Source organism: Schistocerca cancellata, chromosome 9, assembly GCF_023864275.1.
Source record: "Schistocerca cancellata isolate TAMUIC-IGC-003103 chromosome 9, iqSchCanc2.1, whole genome shotgun sequence".
Lineage (NCBI taxonomy): Eukaryota > Metazoa > Arthropoda > Insecta > Orthoptera > Acrididae > Schistocerca > Schistocerca cancellata.
The window spans coordinates 404,078,428-404,099,001 of NC_064634.1; the positions used below are offsets into that span (position 1 = coordinate 404,078,428).

A 20,574-nucleotide genomic window follows, 5' to 3' on the forward strand; every position below is an offset into this window, starting at 1 on the left:
GTTAATCTATTAACTCAACTCAATTAGGATGTTCATCAAGAGAAAGTCTGGACCAACTGCACTTTTGAAAAGACACATGTGGTTGCAGTAACCCATACCTGTACTTATGATCATTAACAATACTCCTCCAGTTACTAATTGCTATATGGTATCCACCACAATGTCTTTTCTTTACAAATTCATGTGTGACTAGAATCCTACAACAACCAGAACCAGAATTCATCAGTAAAAAGCACTATGCATTCTAGATGACATAATGAACAGGTGGTTTGTGTCTGCACCACCATCCCCCCTCCCCCCCCCCCCACACGCACACACTGAACAGGCGTGCCTCTGCACCATCATCTCACCCTCCCTCCCAACACATGGGTGGAGGGGGAGAGGGAGAGTGAGGGGGAAAGAGAGGGGGAGGGGGAGAGTGAGGGGAAGAGGGAGAGATGTCTGACATACAAACCAACTGATCTTGGTCTCAAACACTTAATTTGTCAGAAACTGTGACTGAAAACTTTGAACACAGAAGTCTTCAGTCATCAATGTATTCTGCCATGCATTTACAACCAGTTACTGTCCTTTATAATGACGACTTTACACTAGTAGTCAGAAAACTGTGGCTCATAAACCACATACGCATCTTTCTCCAGTTGAGAGTGATTGCTACAAAATATCAAATGCTAGAATGCACACTCAGTGATAAAGCTCTTAATGACTGCCAAATTACAGAATTTTTTTGTTGAAATGGAGAGTGAGTACACAAGAACAGAAATTAAAGCATTTCTTCTTGAGGAGGATGATCACTATTCAGAACTACTGAACCATCAGTGCATCCAAAAATTTTATTTCGTGGTAGATATAATGACTTAATTAGCAGGGAAAAGGTGATAATTTGTTGATGTTAGATGAAGTTGTTTCATTGAGAACTAATTATATCATTTTGGTCTTTATTCTGAAGAAAAATTTTAATTCACTTTCAAAGCCTGTTTAAATACCATTACAAAAATATTCTAATACCAACATTTGCCATTCCAAAACAACACTTTTAAATATGACAATCTTTTCCCAACAGATTCCAGGAATTCAGAAATAGCAAAGTGACATCAGAAATTGCAAAAATTATTGCAATAACAAGTCAATGCATACAGTAATGGGATTTATAAATAATAATTGTTAAACAAAAAAAAATATATACATCAACCTCTTACTGCTACTAATACTACTACTGTAACATAATTAAATTATTCTCTCTCTAACATTGACACTGCAACTCCGAAAAGCAACAGCTAGATTCAAAAAGCAGAGAATTGTGGAGCATGGAATTTGAATGCCTTCTTGTGATATAGAAATACTGAAGAGAAACAAATGTGAACTTAGTTCAGAGCACAAGTGGGCTGCTTTGAAAGACCTGGAGTAGTAGGAAATTCTGATTCTTCACACCTGGAATAGTATTCTTGATTCATATAATCAGTTGGAAAAAAAGAAAATAAAGAACAACAACAACAACACCAAATGGTCCCTAGCCAATTCTTTGTCACTAAACATTGAAAAAATACACTACATGCAGTTTATAACTTTTCAGAGGTTTCCCACCTGTATATGTCTAAAATATGATGACAAATAGATAAAATAAGTTGACAATGTTAAATGCTTGAGATTACAGCTCAATAATAAATTCAACAGGGAGGTGTGTATCACAGAAATGCTGAAGTGCCTAAAAAAATCTATATTTACAATCTGAATGTAGCCAGGCATTGGTGATACAAACAGATAGCATACAATGCTTACTTTCATTCTATAATGTCATATGGGGCTATTTTTTGGGGGTAATTAATCAAGCCAAGGTAAAGTTTTCTGAGCCCAAATATGTGTAAAAAGAATTATTATCTGTGGTGTGAAATCAAGAATATTCTGCAGAGGCCTGCTTATGCAACTAAAATAACTAACTACTGCTTTCCAATATATTTATTCTTTAATGAATTTTTTATTAAAATATATCTCTTTTTCAAGTCAACAGCTCAGTTCATGGAATCAACACCAGAAATAAGAATAATTTACATCTACATCCATGAGCTGCAAACCAATGTGAAATGAATAGCACATCACACTGTATCAGTTATTACAGTTTTTTCCCGTCACATCAAAATATGGATTGTGAGAAGAATGCCTGTATGTGCTGCAATTAATCTAATCTTGAGGTGCTGGCAGAAGTGAAGCTGTGAGAGCGAGTTGTGAGTCTTTCTTGGGTCGATCAGTCAGTAGAGCAATTACCCGTGAAAGGTAAGGCTCAGTGTTACACAAGAAATCATGAGCCACAACTCACAGAAATATCCAGAGCTGCCTCACACATAGAGCATCCCAGAGTTCCCCCGAGAGCTGCAACACCAAGAACAATCATTTCTTGGCTTTTACCAGATCAATGTATAGTATCTTTTTTCTAAATTAGGGCAAGGCTCTTTATCTCAATTTTTATAATACATTGTAAAATAAGCCACAATTTTTACATTTGCACATACACCAGCACCTTTAAACCATACAAAAAAAGACTGTCTCATTAGCCTTACACACCTCCCAAATCCTTATAACTGCAATGCATCAGACGAATCACACGATGCCGTGTTATTATAGGTGGAGAAGGCATTTCTGTGGTATGTTTACAAGTCTGTTCAAAATATATCAATTACTACACAGAGCCAATTAGGTGCTCAACCTGTTCTTCGCAGGCCGTCTGTTTTTGTTGGAGGTCTTTTGAACCTTACGTTTACAAAGAAGAATACTGCCTATCATGGTTGGGGTGGACAATAGCCACAATTGTATGTTATGGTAGCGTTAAAAACAAGCTTGGCCTTGAATCTTTCAATGCCCTGACATTATTGCTTATCAGACATTTCAGATATCAGAAGTTTTTAATAGGGACATCGAAACATCATATCTCAGTTTAAGTATGCCTTTAGTTACAAGGACTTGGAATGTACTTAAGGCTATTGAGACAGAGTCTGTTTTTGTATAGTTTAAAGATTCTGTTGTACAGAGTGCCAATTACTGAACTATACGAAATAAAACCGTCATAACTTCTGAATGGTTTGCGTTAGGAAGTTCAAATTACACAATTGACTGTGCATAATGGGAATTAGTATGTGCTGTGCTGTTTGGTTTAGTGACAAAGTCCACTTTCATTTGGATGCATCGATCGATAAGTAAAATTGGTGCACTTGGGGAACTGAGAATTTGCATTTCACGATTGAGAAGTCTATTCACCCTCAACAGGTGACTGTGTGGTGTGCAATGTCCAGTCACAGAATAATCGGTGCAATATTCCTCGATAGCATGATGACTACCGAAAGGTATGTGAAGGTTTTGGAAGATGATTTCATCCCCATTACCCAAAGTGACCCTGATTTTGACAAGATGTGGTTCATTCAAGACAGAGCTCGACCTCATCAAAGCAGGGAAGGAGCACTTTGGGGACCACATTCTGGCTTTGGGGCACCCAGAGGCCACTAGCACGGCCCTCAATTGGCAGCCATATTCTCCAGATCTGAACACATGTGATTCCTTTTTGTGGGGCTATATTAAAGACAAGGTCTAAAGCAATAACCTCAAAACCATTGCTGACCCATTCAGGACATCATCAACAGCACTGATGTTCCAAAACTTTAACGGGTCATGCACAATTGTGCTATTTGTCTGCACCACATCATCATCGATGATAGCAGGCATATCAAAAATGTCATAACCAAGATCCGAACATCTGTAGTAACATTTACACGTTGAATAAAGAGTGTGCACACCATAGTCTGTAACTAATTTACTTTTTTTCTTATAGTTCAGCAATTGTCATCCTTATGTGCAAATGAAAAAATTGTAGCTGATTTTACAATGTATTATAAGGAACTTTCAGTCGGTCAGCAATAGTGTGCGCAGTGCCTAGTAAAACCAGGGGCACCGCAGACACACAAGGGTTACTACATCCAGTATGGCTCAGAGTTGCGCAACAAATCATAAGCCAAGACTTGCAGAGATGATTTACTGCACAACGTTGAGCCGTCTGCATGCAGGGACCCCCACGCACCTGCCATGCCTCTAGTAGTTGTAACATTAACAATAAGCTTGGTCTTGAATCTTTGAATGCCCATGACATTAGTGCTTATTGGACATTTAGGCATCAGAAGATTTTTAATACGGACATTGGAACACCATATTTCGGTTCAAGTATGCCTTTAGTTATAAGGACACGGAATGTATCTAAGACTAATGAGACTTGAGTCTATTTTTGTATGGTTTAAAAGTGCTGGTCCAGCACACAGTTTTAATCTGGTAGGATGTTTCAAATACTGCATCAAACTGACTCCCTTGCTTCATAGCTTTCTGTATGTCGTGTGAGAAAAGAGGAAGTGGGGTTTCACATAGTCAATGGTTACAAATCCATGCTGGATGGCACGGAGGATGTCATTCTCTAAAAGATATCTCATTATGTTTGAGCTCTAAATACATTCTAAGATTCTACAACAAATGAATGTCAGGGATACTGGACGGTACTTCTGTGGATCACTTCTGTAATCCTTCTTGTAGACAGGTGTGATCTATGCTTTCTTCCAACTACTGGACATCATTTTTTATTCAGGGATCTACAACAGCTTATAGTTAAGAGATGATGATGATGACTGGTTTTTGAGGCACTCAAGTGCGCGGTTATCAGCACCTGTACAAATTTCCAATCTTTGCTCAGTCCAATCTCGCCACTCATAAATGATGATGAAATGATGAGGACAACGCAAACACCCAGTCCCCGAGGAGAAAATCGACAACCTGACTAGGAATCGAACCCAGGACCCCGCGATCCAGAGGCAGCAATGCTGCCCACTAGACCACGAGCTGTAGACTATAGTTAACAGAGGGGCTAACGCAGCCACAAACTGGGTATAGAATCTGATCAAGGCTCCACTGGACCATGGGACTTAGGTCAATTTTAACAATTTCAGCTGTTTCTCAACACCACTGGCACTAATATCCATTTTGCTCATCTTTTCAGTGGCATGAAAATTAAATTGGGACAATACCAATCAATACATTTGAAAACAAGAGTAAAGCATTTTGCTTCTGCTTTGTCATCCTCAATTTCAGTTTATGTCTCATCTATGAATGACTTGACTGACTTTGGTGCTACTAACAGCCTTTACTCAAACGTGTTTTATTCGGCATGTCTCTACCTATAGTACTATGTTTTGTTTTACTTCTGTATTATGAATGGATTATTTGCGGGGTGTGAAGCAAAAACTATGTTCTCTGCATCATCGAGTGACAATAATGGTGGTTGATCCATGCCAGAAATGGCGTTAATGACAGTAAAAATAAAAATCGGTGTGGATGCATCCTTTGATTGTAGACCATCCACACTGCAGATACTTTCATCAGGTCTAATAACAACTCAAAAACTAAACAGCATTTTTTGAGACAGTTACAAATGTCACAACATATTTTCCAGTTTACTTTAAATATTATTGTACCAGAATTGTTTAAGATATGATGGTCTGATCCAAAATAATTAATGTAATTTCTGATGAAAGCAATTTGTAGGGCTACTCACTCTGAGGCAATATTTTGTCAGTTTTTATCCACATTTATTTCATGTACTGCATGTGCCACTTGCACATTTTCATGTAGATATTCTGATGAAAAAATTATAAATTAGTTGAAACAGAGGGACTAATTACCAAAAATTATTACACTTAATACTATCCATTACAAAGAAGAAGCAGTTTTCTATAAGAACAGTGCTCAAGTGTGTGGGATCCATTCAAAATAAGACTATCTGCAGACAATGGAAGTATATAACAGGGGGCAGCATCATTGGTCACATATTTGATTGATCCACAAGAGACACTCACAGAAATGCAGAAGAACTACAGTTGGCAGGTTTCAAGTATTAGTATTCAGTGAGGAATCTAGGATTGTATGACAGCTACCTACGTATCACACTTGCAGTGATTGTGAAGAGAAGAATAATCTAATTACAGCATGCACAGAGGCATCTGAGAAGTCATTTTTCCCGCACTCCATACATGAATGGAAGGGGAAGAAACTTTAAGAATAAATGGTACAATGGAAAAGTACCCTCTACCTCAAACTTCACAGAAGTTTGGAGAGTATGGATGCAGATGGAGCTGTAGAAATAGTACGATATGTGGGAAACCGCAAAACAAGGAGCTTGCTACAGTGAATTTGAAGCAGTTAATCACGGCTCAAGTTTCAGGATGGATGGTAATGGTTACTGCTCGAAACACAAAACAGCTCGATATCCTCACCCGGCAACGATCGTAGCGAGCAGTGATGGTGCAAGTTAAATGCAGAGGTAAGACTCTGTGTACTTATTTCATCATCAGCACGACGTCCCAGCCAGGGGCAAGTATTGAGGGGGCAGCATAATGCAACCTTAAAATGATCTATCATTTTCCTCCTTTACTGATATGTTGACTTTAGGATAATAGGGTGCACATGGTAGTAAAGTGTGTACATACATTGATTACGTGAATAAAAAAAACTGCTTATGGCTTCAGTAATACCTGCTCTTTGTAATCTTCATCTTCATCACTATCACAATCAGGCAGTGGATAAATTTTGATGCCGTTGCTTTCAATTTCTTCCAGTACCTGCGAAAATGAAAGGTATTAGCACTGTACAATCTGCTACAAGATCATGCGAACAAAACTTTGATAAAATACTGAGGAAAGTTTATGAAGCTATTAATATACACTGATGTTACGGAGGTCATAGGATAGTGATAAGCACATGTGCAAATGGTGGTAGTATGATGTACACAAGGTATAGAAGAGCAGTGCATCAGTGGAGTTGTCATTTGCACCCTGGTGATCCATGTGACATGGTTTCTGACATGACTATGGCCACATGACTGGAATTAAGACTCTGAACATGGAGTGGTAGATGGAGCTAGATGCATGGAACATTCCATTTAGGAAATCATTAGGGAATTCCATGTTCTGAGATCCAGAGTGTCAAGAGTCTGCCGAGAATACCGAATTCCAGGCATTGCCTCTCACCACAGACAATGCAGTGGCCAACGGTCTTCACTTAATGACCGAGAGCAGCAGCATTTTCATAGAGTTGTCAGTGCTAACAGAGAAGCAACATTGTGTGAAATAAGCAGAGAAATCAATGTGAGATATATGACACATGCATGCATTAGGACAGTGCAGAAAAATTTGATGTTATGGGATACCATAGCAGACAACCGACACTAGTGCCTTCACCAACAGCACGACATCACCTGCAGCGCCTCTCCTGGGCTCATAAGCATATCGGTTGCACCTAGATGACTGGAAAACCAGGGTCTTGTCAGATGAGCCCCAATCTCATTTGGTAAGAGCTGATGGTAGGGTTCAAGTGTGACGCAGATCCCATGAAGCCACGGACCCAAGTTGCCAACGAAGCACTGTGAAAGCTGGTGGTGGCTCCATAATGGTGTGGGCTGGTTACATGGAATACACTAGGTCCTCTGATCCAAATGAACCAATCACTGACTCGAAATGGTTACGTTCGGCTCTTTGGAGACCATCTGCAGCCATTCATTCATGGACTTTATGTTCCCAAACAATGAAGTAATGTCACTGAGCCACAATTTTAGGGAATAGTTTGGCCACCCAGACTAGCCAACATGTAACCCATCTAACATTTATGGGACATAATCGAAAGGTCAATTTGGGAATAAATCCTGCACCAGCAACACTTTCGTAATTACGGATGGCTACAGAGGCAGTATGGCTCAATATTTCTGGAGGGGACTTCCAATGACTTGGTGAGTCCATGACATGTCGAGCTGCTGCACTACAGAGGGAAAAAGGAGGTCTGACAATATTAGGAGGTATCCCATAACTTTTAATACCTCAGTGTAGTTCATATAATGTAGGAAAAGATAGACTGCTACTTGCTGTAAAGAAGACACGTTAAGTTGCAGACAGGCACAATTAAAAGACATGTACATAAAGCTTGTGACCACAGCTTTCACCACTAAGACACACACACACACACACACACACACACACACACACACACACACACACCATTCACACACATGTGCAGGCACAGAAGACGCACACATGACATCCAGGAAAGATTATGGCAGCAAAGGAAAGAGAGGATAAGGGCTGAAGAACAAAATTAATGTAGTTTTAGGGTGACAGCACTGTGACATGGAGATATAATTGAAAGGATGGTTTCCACCTGTGTAATTTAGAGACATAGTGCTGAATACAAGAGAAGCGTGGAACCCAAAATGGCACAGCAAATGAATTTGTTGGTTGCGAGACGTTCAGTAGTATCTGAAACTGGTGTGAGGGAATCAATTCTTCAAAAATTTTCCTGTATTACTATGAACTTTGAATTTACTATTCTCTTCTTTTGTGATTATTTTCTTAACTTTTACATACAATCTTCACATTCCACATTGAATTTAATTTTCCTCAACATATAAGTATCTTTTCTTGTTTAACTATGCAAGTCTAAACATGACAGTTTGGTGCCATAAAAAGGACACTTGCCACAATACAAAGGCAGAGCATTACAACGTGGCACCCACTGAGCGCCACTGCCCATCAATCAGTCTGTGCCTGTCTAATTACCGAAATCCAGAACACTTTGCCACTTGACATACACAACATCTGCAGCAGCAACACCACAACAAACCTGCTTTGACATGTGTAAACTTTGGCCATCTACGCATGCAGGCCACTGAATAGTCAAGTCATCACATTGGCATCCATCACAGTGTCCGGTTATGAGATGTCGCTACTGTGCTACTATTGCACTGGCATCCTAGCATGACCACCTGCCAGGAGGTCCAACCTCAGCACTGAGACACAGGGTGTCTGCTAACATCAGATGCCACCAACCTGTACCGCATTTGGCCTGACCGTATCAGTCTGCTGTATCAGCTCCTAATGCTGTTCAGCCACCAGCCGAAATTGCTTATCACACAAAGTCATGCCACACATGGTCGGTGCTGGGTGTAGATGCTGCAAGCATCTTCACAATAACGATTCAACAACTAGGTCTGTGATTCGATGGCTGCTGTGCAGTGGCCATCAGATGCAGGCTTGAGCTACTAATATAAATTGTTTGAAAGTAATAAAGGGCTTCTACCGCCATTAAGTGGCTTTTTACTCACCCTCACCCCGTCCCACCATTCTCCACCAGAGCACCTCCTCACCTTCTACACTTAACAGTCACTAACAATAATACTTCCACTCAAACATTTGTTTAACCTCTTCAAGTAAATTATTTATTAACAAAGTATACCGTAGATGTGCTCATTCTGAGTCTTCTTCGACTGCCAACTTTTTATCACAAGAACACATAACATTCATTAAGAACAATGCTTCAGGACATCTTTCAAAGAAACTTTTTAAGTTTTGTATGTTACTTGATAATTTCAGAGGCTCCCATCTAGTTCACGTACAATGACTAGCAGACACACCACATCACTTTCTGTTCATGATACTTGTGCATTTACCATGCACAATACACAATTGCACCACACTGGTGGGTGAGTGTGGGGGCAGCGTCTGAAAATTATGAATATATCAGCATCAACTGGTTGAGTTGACGTTAAATGTTTACGCTCTTAGATTGGGTTCTCTTTTCTATAGTTAGCCTGGTTGCAATACATTCAAGCAGACCACTGCAGAACAGCTATAAATAATGTGATTGCTTTCACATGTCTCTACCTTTAATTGGACAGGAAATGTATGTGACTGGACTGCAGTACGAGATACCAGGTTGGTGTACATTAGATGAATTACACCTCGGTCATTTGCAGTGCAAACATTTTTAAACTACCTAGGAATTTCTCACTTCCCACCAGGCTTCACTCTCTATCCCAAAATTCCTATCCATAGAAACTAAAATCCTATCTATGGAATGAGTAGCTATTCATGATCTTAAAACCAATCCTGACCTCATTATTCTTCTGTACCATTATGGTCATGATGTAAGGTGACATGTGGCTAAAAGTGTCTACCAGCCATTCGACATTCGCACTTACAGAACACACTATTAAAAACATATTGCTGAAGTCCATTACCTCCAGTGTCTCCAAAAAACTACACATCCATCTGAAAAATGTGACACAGATTGAATGGCAATACTGACAATACCCACCTGTCCAAAACAACTTTTCAGAAGATAGAAAAAGAATTCCAAGTCTTAAAATTATGCTAAAATTCTGGTTTTCTTGCCGTTTTTTGTTAAAATGAACGTAGAGGGAAGAGTCTCAATGCACGCTGGACGATCACGATATGTTTTCTTGACATTATGTTAAATTGTATGTAGTGAACATATGGGCTTTCTCAATATTATGTAATCCCACACAAGTTTCATTCTTTGCCCATGTTTGCCAACTGAATGTGACAGTGTACAAGCACTGGATGACCTCTTCTCTTGGTAGGAATGGTAAAGTCGCCTTAGGCCATCCATTTTCTTGTCATTTATAGATACACATTGATTATTCTCTCTGTTTTAAAAACATTACTGACAACATAAAAGTTTGGGACATCCCATATCTTTTGTGCCTGCAGGGATTTCTCTTTGATTTAGATGATACAGTGGTTGCATAACAACACAGAAAATATTACAACATAAGGATTTTCTCTATATCCTTATTAAACTCCTTTTGCCTTTTCTCAAGCTGTCAACTCCAGTGGCTTCCTTTCCGGCAGTCCCAACGTGGCTGGTTGCGATACTCCCATTAAAGGGCAATCTATCTTCACTGACCTGCACCTACGAACAACTGTTTGCAGTTTTCCTTTCACGGAGTGTTTCTTCCTATCTCTTCCCTATCCATCTATGCTATATATTACTCCATCCCTTTCCACCCATACTCCCAATACTGCCCCGTAGGGAAACCTACAGTTCACAAAACTTCATGCAAATTCGATGTCATTTTGACATCACATGCTGAATCGAAGACAAAAGGAGCTGTCTATCGACTTACGATCATTTGATTCACATTTCACAACATGTGAGAATATATCACATTCAAAACAATAACATTCACCGCAAGTAGCAAGAACCGGAGGTTAAGCTGTTTCTTTACTACAGGATACTTAACCTCTAAGTTACATTGTTTATAAATGTGTAAAGTTCTGCCTTCATGTGGACTTTGTTCTGAATAAGGGAGATAAAGTGTTGACAAGAATTAACTCTTAAACTTACTGAAAAAGATGTACAAACTATTTTTCCTAATACGAAGCAGCTGAAGCCATCCAGCATTTAACCCAATGACATATTTATTCAACAGTTTTCATTAATGTGTCCCAACAAAATAATTTTACTTTTTATAAACTACGAACACTTGAAACTTCCTGTCAGATTAAAACTGTGTGCCGGACCAAGCCTCGAACTCGGGACCTTTGCCTTTTGCGGGCAAGTGCTCTACCAACTGAGCTACCCAAGCACGACTCACGCCTCGTCCTCACAGCTTTACTTCTGCCCGTACCTCGTCTCCTACCTTCCAAACTTTACAGAAGCTCTCCTGCGAACCTGCTTCTGTAAAGTTTGGAAGGTAGGAGACGAGGTACGGGCAGAAGTAAAGCTGTGAGGACGAGGCGTGAGTCGTGCTTGGGTAGCTCAGTTGGTAGAGCACTTGCCCGCGAAAGGCAAAGGTCCCGAGTTCGAGTCTCGGTCCAGCACATAGTTTTAATCTGCCAGGAAGTTTCATATCAGCGCACACTCCGCTGCAGAGTGAAAATTTCATTCTACAAACACTTGTTTCTGGAGTTGATCTGTAATCAGAAATGATGGGCAGCCATTCTACCACATGAATTGAAGCAGCAGCTTATTTATCTTATGTCCTATGTATAAATGCTGTTTCAAAACACCATCACACTGAGTTGGGTTGAATTGCGGGAGGAGACCAAATTACCATGTCATCGGTCTCATCATATTTGGGAAGGATGGGGAAGGAAGTCGGCCGTACCCTTTCAAAGGAATCATCCCGGCATTTGCCAGAAGTGATTTAGGGAAATCACGGAAATCTAAATGAGGAGAGCCAGACGCGGGATCAAACCATCGTTCTCCCAAATGCGAGTCCAGTGTGCTAACCGCTGCGCCACCTCACTCGGTCCCATCACACTGAGGATCTCTTGAAAACCCATCGGTATTGGTAATATTTCTTGAAATAAAATGACAAAAAATGTAATATTAGTGGTTAAAGATTGACTTTAATTGAAGACACTTGTTTGGCAATGAAGTGTCCTAAAAGAATTAGCTCGCAAATTATCTTTTATACTTTATAGACGGCTGGGACTTACCTTTTAATTCTTTTGCAAATTTGTAATTTTTTTCAATGTTTTTTTATACTGAGTACTAGTTTGTTTTACCACATGATCAATGTGTTATGAATACTTATTCATATTTGCGTGTTTCATGCTCAATTTGTAAATTATTGACAATGACAACTCTCTTCTGAGCACTCTTACATGTACATAACATCAAATATTACATAACATACTTTTATGAAATTAACAAATCCCAGAAAATAAATTGGATCTGGCATGACGTGAATCAGCTAGATGTCTCCATAACAGTTCACAAATCCATGCACATAACTATGTCTCCACAATGAACTAGAGAACATTCAGCCTTTTTACAGTAGTTTAAAGCTCACTGTTGATACATCATTATATAACGTTTAATTATAACAAATCACACTAAGAACAACATAGTTTAATCAATATGTAGAGTCGACAAACTGCCTAGTGGCTTTTGTCTCAGGTTCTTCGGCTGACGTTCGTTTGATGATTTTACTGAAGTTCTGCCAGCATGAGTGGCTGACATTGTCAAAGCTTCACGCTCCATTGCTGGTGGTGAACTGGAGCTGAGCTCACGGCTGCAGACTATATGTACCTGGTGTGCCAATGTCCAAGGGCTTCTCTGAGGCCATTTCCAGTTCGGTTCTCCTCTTGTTACCTGCGACAGTCATTCACTGCAGCATGGGAAGTCAGGATCCATTTACCTTATGCTTTCTTCTTTCTTATTGAAGCTATTCCCGCGCTTTTGTATTTCTATAGCCTCTCTGAACATGCAGGTGTGACAGTGCTTCTCTACAGCCAGATCTTCCATGTTGGCTAATTTTACTACGTGGTTGGTCTCACACAGTGCATGCTCTGCCAATATTGATTTCTCCACCTGCCCCACATAATGTCAACAGAAGAACCCGAGACAGAAGCCAATAGCCAGTTTGTCAACTAGTGGCCACAAAAGCCTTAACAATTTTGTAATATGTAGAGTGCCATTATCTTGAAATGGCATATTTTAATGATATGCAAGTTACGATATGCATTTATGAAAACCAATATGGTGTCTCCCGTGCACCCGCACCGAACATTAATGAAAGTTGACAGCAGTTCCTGTGGTCTTTGATAACTGTGTGGGACATCAAAATGACGTCACGTTTGCATGAAATCTTGTGAATGTACGTTGCCCTGTCACCTAGTTATTTTCCAGTTAACAATGAAAGTTTAAGACCTGTCCTATACACCCACCAATCTCTTCCAACTGCAGTCCAGTCACAGGCATTTCCCGCCTTTTCACAATTAACTCCAGGCGCGAAAGCAGCCATGCCATGTATGAGCTTTTCTGTAACAATCATGCAACATTTCAATATTATTGTGACAATATGTTGTCAACTGGTATGAATGGGCACGGCCAAACAATGGCCAACAATGCAGTCAGCCTCCAAGTTACTGAACTTGGCTGCACATCAGTGACTTTAACAGATTATTCAGTACCTATACCATTTGGATATACTCTCCCTCCAAATCTTCATTCTGAACTATGTAGATGATAACTGTGCTTCTACCATTATTCAGTTGCCAAAATACCTCTGGTCTAAACCCCTGTTAGTCTCCTTTCTCTTCTTATTCCATTACCCACTTGCTTTTTGCTCCTGTTAATTTCCACTCTCCATCCATCCCCTCTTGCCACATCTACACATGGTAGTCCTCTCTCTCTCTCTCTCTCTCTCTCTCTCTCTCTCTCTCTCTCTCTCTCTCAGGCCCCCGCCCCACCCACCCACCCCATTCCAAAATCATACTGTTACCAACACTAAGAGCTACACATCATCTCTCCCCTCTCTCTTGCCCCCCATTCCCACCGTGGCCCCAATTGCCATAATCCTTCCGGCCTTTCCATTCCACATCCCCTCTTTCCAAGGTGTCACTGCAGGTAAGTCCACTTGGGTGCACAGTAATTAAACAGTAAAAAACTGAAGTCTTGAAACCTAGTTTTGCTGAAGTTCAAAATATAGCGCATACTTCAATGCGAGATGCTTTTAATAATTTCCACAACGAAATTCTGTCTCGAAATCTGGCAGAAAACCCAAAGAGATTCTGGTTAACATAAAGCACACCAGTGCCAAGACACAATCAATACCTTCACTGTGTGATAACAACAGTGAAGTCAATGATGACAGTTATTAAACACGGTTTGCCAAAACTCTTCACAAAAGAAGATGAAGTAAATATTCCTGAATTCCAATCAAGAACAACTGGCAAGATGAGAAACACAGAAGTAGATATCCTCGGTGTAGAAAAGCAGCTTAAATCACTTAATAGAGGCAAGGCCTCCGGTCCAGATTGTATACCAGTCAGGTTCCTCTCGAGTATGCTGATACAATAGCTCTATATTTAACAATTATATACAACTGCCTGCTCACAGAAAGATCCATACGTAAAGGCTGGAAAATTGTTCAAGTCACACCAGTACCCAAAAAGGGAAGTAGAAGTAATCCGCTGAATTACAGGCCTATACCACTAATGTCAATTTGCAGTAGGGTTTTGGAACATATGCTGTATTCAAAAATTATGAAGTACCTCAAAGAAAACGATTTATCGACACATAGTTAGCATGGATTCAGAAAATATTGTTCTTGCAAACTACAACTAGCTCTTTATACTCATAAAGTAATGAGTGCTATCAACAGGGGATGTCAGATTGATTCCATATTTTTAGATTTCCAGAAAGCTTTCAACACCGTTCATCATAAGCGTCTTTTAACCAAACTGTGTGCCTATGGAATATCACCTCAGCTGTGTGACTGGATTCATGATTTCCTATCAGAAATGTCACAGTTCATAGTAAATACACGGAAAGTCATCGAGTAAAACAGAAGAAATATCTGGCATTCCCAAAGGTAGGTTATAGGCCCTCTATTGTTCCTGATCTATATTAACGACATAGGAGACATACTGAGTAGCCGTCTTAGATTGTTTGCAGATGATGCTGTCATTTACTGACTTGTAAAGTCATCAGATTACCAAAGTGAATTGCAAAATGATTTAGATAGGATATCTGTATGGTGCAAAAAGTGGCAATTGACCATGAATAAAGAAAAGTGTGAAGTTATTCAAATGAGTACTAAAAGAAATATGCTAAATTTTGATTACACAATAAGTCACACTTAATCTGAAGGCTGTAAATTCAACTAAATACCTAGGGATTACAATTGACAAATAATCTAAATTGGAAGGATCATATAGATAATGCTGTGGGTAGAGACAACCAAAGACTGTGATTCACTGGCAGAACACTTAGAAGGTGCAACAGGTCTTCTACAGAGACTGCTTACACCACGCTTGTCCGCCCTGTTCTGGAGTATTGCTGTGCGGTGTGGGATCCGCATTGGGTGGGACTGATGGATGACATCAAAAAAGTACAAAGAAGGGCAACTTGTTTTGTACTATTGCGAAATAGGAGGGACAGTGTCACAGACATGATATGTGAACTGGAGTGGCGATCATTAAAACAAAGGCGTTTTTCATTGCGACAGGATCTTCGCATGAAATTTCAATCACCAGTTTCCGCCTCTGATTGCGAAAACATTCTGTTGGCATCCACATACATAGGGAGAAATGATCATCATGGTAAAATACGAGAAATATGGGCTCGCACAGAAAAATTTAAGCGCTTGCTTTTCCCCTTCGCAGTTCGAGAGTGCAATGGTAGAGAGACAGCTTGAAGGTGGTTCACTGAACCCTCTGCCAGGCATTTTATTGTGAATAGCAGAGTCATCAAGTAGATGTAGATGTAGTGTATTGTTATGTGAACCTAAGAACCATGCATCGATCACGCGACTTTGAAGCAGATTGAAAAATTCAGACATGTTCTGAAAGAAATTACTAATCACACTTACCCTCTTTTTCAAACGTGAAACTTCCTTCTTTGTCAATACATCAGCTTTCGCAATAACAGGCACTATATTGACTTTATTGTGTAGTTGCTTCATAAATTCTATATCTAGAGGCTTCAATCTGTAACAGACGAAATCGTTGAAATAAACATATAACAGTATACAACATTTTTTCCAATGCAACTCTAATTACAGTAAATCAAAACTGATGTTCATCATTGTAAGAATGACATACACTTTCATAATTGCAAATAGTCACCACTGCCACACTTAAATAAGCACGACAATAACCTACCCAAGCATTATCCAAGTTCCTCAAGTAAGTGGACTATTGCATAAAATATGGAGACTACTTTTGTGAGATGCGAAGAAAATTTCCAGAATAAACCTCACAAAAGGAAACTGAAACTACATATGATTTTTGCAGTATAAGAATGCTTATCTGTAGCTAAAAAAGTATACTAAAAACACACAAGCTTACAATAATAGTTTTATGATCACAGTTACTTTTTATTTTGCTTACCCATGACCAAATGGAGATATGAAATAAAAACAACAATGTATCCTGTTGTCCACTATATTTCTGCGATTCAAACCACTTTCATCCCTAAGAAATCTCTCAAACTGGTCATCAATATATTTGATTATTTCATGGAAACTGAAAAATAAAAAATAAATATATTTCCAACAGTAGAGGTAGAATATCTCTTCAGCTAATGAGGAAGCATCGAAACTAAAACCTTCTATAATGCAGTACTATGTAATTAATGATTTGACATTTCTCTGCTACTATGAAAATAGACTACAGAAGGAAAAAAGAAGTTCAAGCAAGAATATTGTGGTTAGCAAGAAAGTTGAAATTAATTTTTAATTATATGAAATGATCACTGTTTTGTAAGAAATTTAAGAAGAATGTCCTGAAAGTTCCCAATTTCATGTTAAACACAACTTGTGTAAAAATAAATAAAAAAAGCTGAGAAAATAAAATGCATGAAGTAATAAAATATTGATACAAATGGCAAGCAGAAAGATCTGACATAAATTTTAGCATTACCAATCTGTATTATCAATTGCATCTCCGTATCCTGGTGTATCAACAACAGTAAGCCGGAGCTTCACACCTCTCTCTTCTATTTCCACTGTTGATGCATCTAGCTTCACAGTCTGGTGTGTTTTTTCTGCAATATTGAACAGTTTTCATCAAATTGCGTTTGACAAAGCTGTTTTAGTATTGTATTAAGTGTAATGAGGAAGGAAAAAGATTATGGTTTAACATCCTAATCACAAGGAGGTCATTACAGATGGTGCACAAGCTCTTACTGGAGAAGGAATTTGGCAGAATCCTTTCCAAAAGAATTATTACAGCACTTGCTTTACACAGTTTCAGGAAACCAAAGAAATCCTAAACCAATATAGCTGGATGGGGATCTGAAGAGTCCTACTCCCAAGATTAAGTGCGATGTCGTAACTGATGCATCACCTGGCTTCGTAAAAATTTCAATGAGATTCATTGCCTTCAAAACTCGGGCAAAGATTAAAACACACATATTAGTTAAACATTAAGGTCAGTCAGGAATCTGCTAATGTTTGAAACACTATTTGTTACAATAACTTTGTCTTTAATCTGCACGTGATGACATTCACCTACTGATAATGTACCATCTAAAACTACAACAGAACAGAACAGAATACTTTCAACTTCGAAACACCTCCACATGCAGCCATTATTGTCAGATAAAACTAATATACCAGGAGAAATAAAATATTACATGACTTTTGCAGGAGCCACAACTTAATGTATTGAATTCTTTACAATCTTGTCACTATTCCAATGTAGGATGTCATGTATAATGACTGCAACAAAGTATTGACTTACATTTTTGATATAATACTTTAATTTGCACTACAGGGTGATTATAATTAAAGTTAAACTTTGTAAACACTGTAGAAATAACACCACTGGTCAGAATGACGCCAAATTGTGACAGAATATTGTCGGAGAACAGGGAAAACACACGGCAGAAGAAAAAAAAAATTATGTGAAAATTGATCAATAGATGGCACTGTATGTGTTGAAATATATAAATAAAACCACCTGTCATGCACACTACCCATAGAAGTTGGTATAAACACGCTGGGTACACGGCTTTTCTTCCTTTCACGTCTACGACATTGCCCACGACTGTCTCAATGCAGGATCCCTCTCTGCTTGTAAAGCTGTATTACAAGAATGATGACTGTGCACACGTCACTCTGCAGAAGTTCAGGACACTGAAGGGTTTGAAAAAAGGTGTTGGTCCGATGACTGCCGTGAGTCTGGAGAAAATGATTCAGCAATTCGAAAAGACAGGTTCTTTTGGTGTGCAATCTGTTATAGGGAGGAAACGAATTGATTTAACGTCAGTTGAAGCAGTGGCCACAGCAATGCAAGAGGAAACGAGTGGTGGTGTGCAAACGTGTAGTGCACAGAGAATTGCCCGAACATTGGACATAACCGTGAGCACAATGCATAAAATCCTACACAGCATCCTCCTTTGTTATCCATTCAAAATTACCCATGTGCATGAATTTCTTCCTGTTGACCTGCCAGCAAGAGAGACCTCTGCTTTAGAATTTCTTGCTCGCATGTAAGTGGACAATGATTGGCCGTGGAAGATTTTGAGGACAGATGATGCCCACTTCCGTATGACAGGATATGTCAATATAAAGAACTGTTGAATATGGGCAATGGAAAATCCACATGCAAATCAACCAGTACCACTTCATCCTGGAAAGGTCACTCTGTAGTGCGGATTTATGGCATCATTTATTGTAGGGCCATATTTTTCCGAAGAGGCGGGTGCTTCCGGTTCTGTTACCTGTACCATCACTAGTAAGCGCTATGAGTGTCTTTTGCACAACCACATCACTCCAGCTCTCCAACAGCGTGGATGTGATCATTTTTATGCAAGAAGGCGCACCTCCGTACATTGCAAATCCAGTTAAGCAGCTGCTGAAGCGCCATTTCAGAAATGCTAGAATTATCAGCTGCCGTCTCCCCACAGCATGGCTGTACCGATCACTTGATCTTAATCCCTGTAACTTCTGGCTGTGAGGCTATCTGAAAGATGTTCTATTCAGTGTTCTGATTGCAAACTTAGCTGCATTAAAGGCATGCATTGCGCAACACATTCTGAATGTGAGCTCAGAAACACTTTGGTCAGTTGTGGAACATGTTGTTTCTCGATTTCAACTTATTGCAGAAATGGTGGACAGCATATTGAACATGTTTTGCACCAGTCGCACATAAATTAATAATCTGATTTGATTTTGATTGATGCTTTTTATGCAGTTTTTGGGCTCAGGCCAGTTAAAAACTGATGTGACTGATGATTTTTGTGGGTTTTTTTGCCTCAGGACAATTAAAAACCAATGTGGGTGATGCTTCTATTCGGTTTTTGGCCTCAGGACAATTAAAAACTGATTTTTCTTATCCAATGTGATGTGGCCTTGCCATGGTGGATGGGCTTAATGTGACTAACAGTATCATGCCTGTATATCCACACACACTGTCTAGTACAATTCGTTTAACGTCAAACGTACACCTTTGGCATTGTTGTATCTTTCATTTTCCATTTGTACTCAACCATTATTAAATTATGGTGCTTACAGCACCATCTATTGCTACATTTTGTAACTATTTATTTTTCTTCTGACATTGTTTTCTCCCCTCTCCGATAATATTCCGTTACAATTTGACATTATTCTGACCAGCGGTGTTATTTCTACAAAGGTTTGAAAGTTTAACTTTAATCATAATCACCCTGTACATTTCTAAGAGCACACTGTATTGAATAATCATAAGTTTTAAAATCTTGCACATGGATGGATGCAACAGCAATGTACTCATAAGGAAAAGATGAAAAAATAGCCAAACCAAAATAAATCACTGACTTACGGAGAATTTTTACTGTTACCAGTTACATGAAGTTTTGAGGCACATATTAAATATGTAGCCATAAGGCGCAACTGAAGATTAAATTCACCTCCCCAATAATAAAACCACAAAATATTGTACAGCTGTTTATTAATTCTCCCTCATTGCAAATTACATACAATCTTATACTCATCAATAAACAGTAACAATAATAAGTAGAAATTCTAGTGTCAAATACAGATCCCAGTGATATATACAGACTGTACCTACCATTCACAGCACGCTACTCTCATTTATCCCTCCCCCCAACCCCCACCCTTCTGTGGCTTTGTATTTATATACAGGATGTCTCAGAAATGTTTTGACAGGCTTCGAGGGGGTGTAGAGGGTTTCTGGAAGAACAAATCAAGGATACGAACCCATGTGTAGAAACATCATCCAACAATGCTACAGAACGCTGAAGTTA

General features: G+C 39.2%; 1 protein-coding gene across 1 annotated transcript in view; it reads right to left on the minus strand.

Moving 5' to 3' along the window:
- The window catches only part of LOC126100733 (septin-1), a 58,106-nt gene that overhangs the window by 21,237 nt on the left and 16,295 nt on the right, over positions 1-20,574 (minus strand). Inside the window, exons 3-6 of the mRNA XM_049911353.1 lie at positions 17,247-17,370; positions 16,716-16,850; positions 16,196-16,313; positions 6,555-6,641 (exon numbers count right to left, since the gene is read on the minus strand). Coding sequence (XP_049767310.1) covers positions 6,555-6,641; positions 16,196-16,313; positions 16,716-16,850; positions 17,247-17,370 — 464 coding nt within the window. The remainder of the gene's footprint in view (positions 1-6,554; positions 6,642-16,195; positions 16,314-16,715; positions 16,851-17,246; positions 17,371-20,574) is intronic.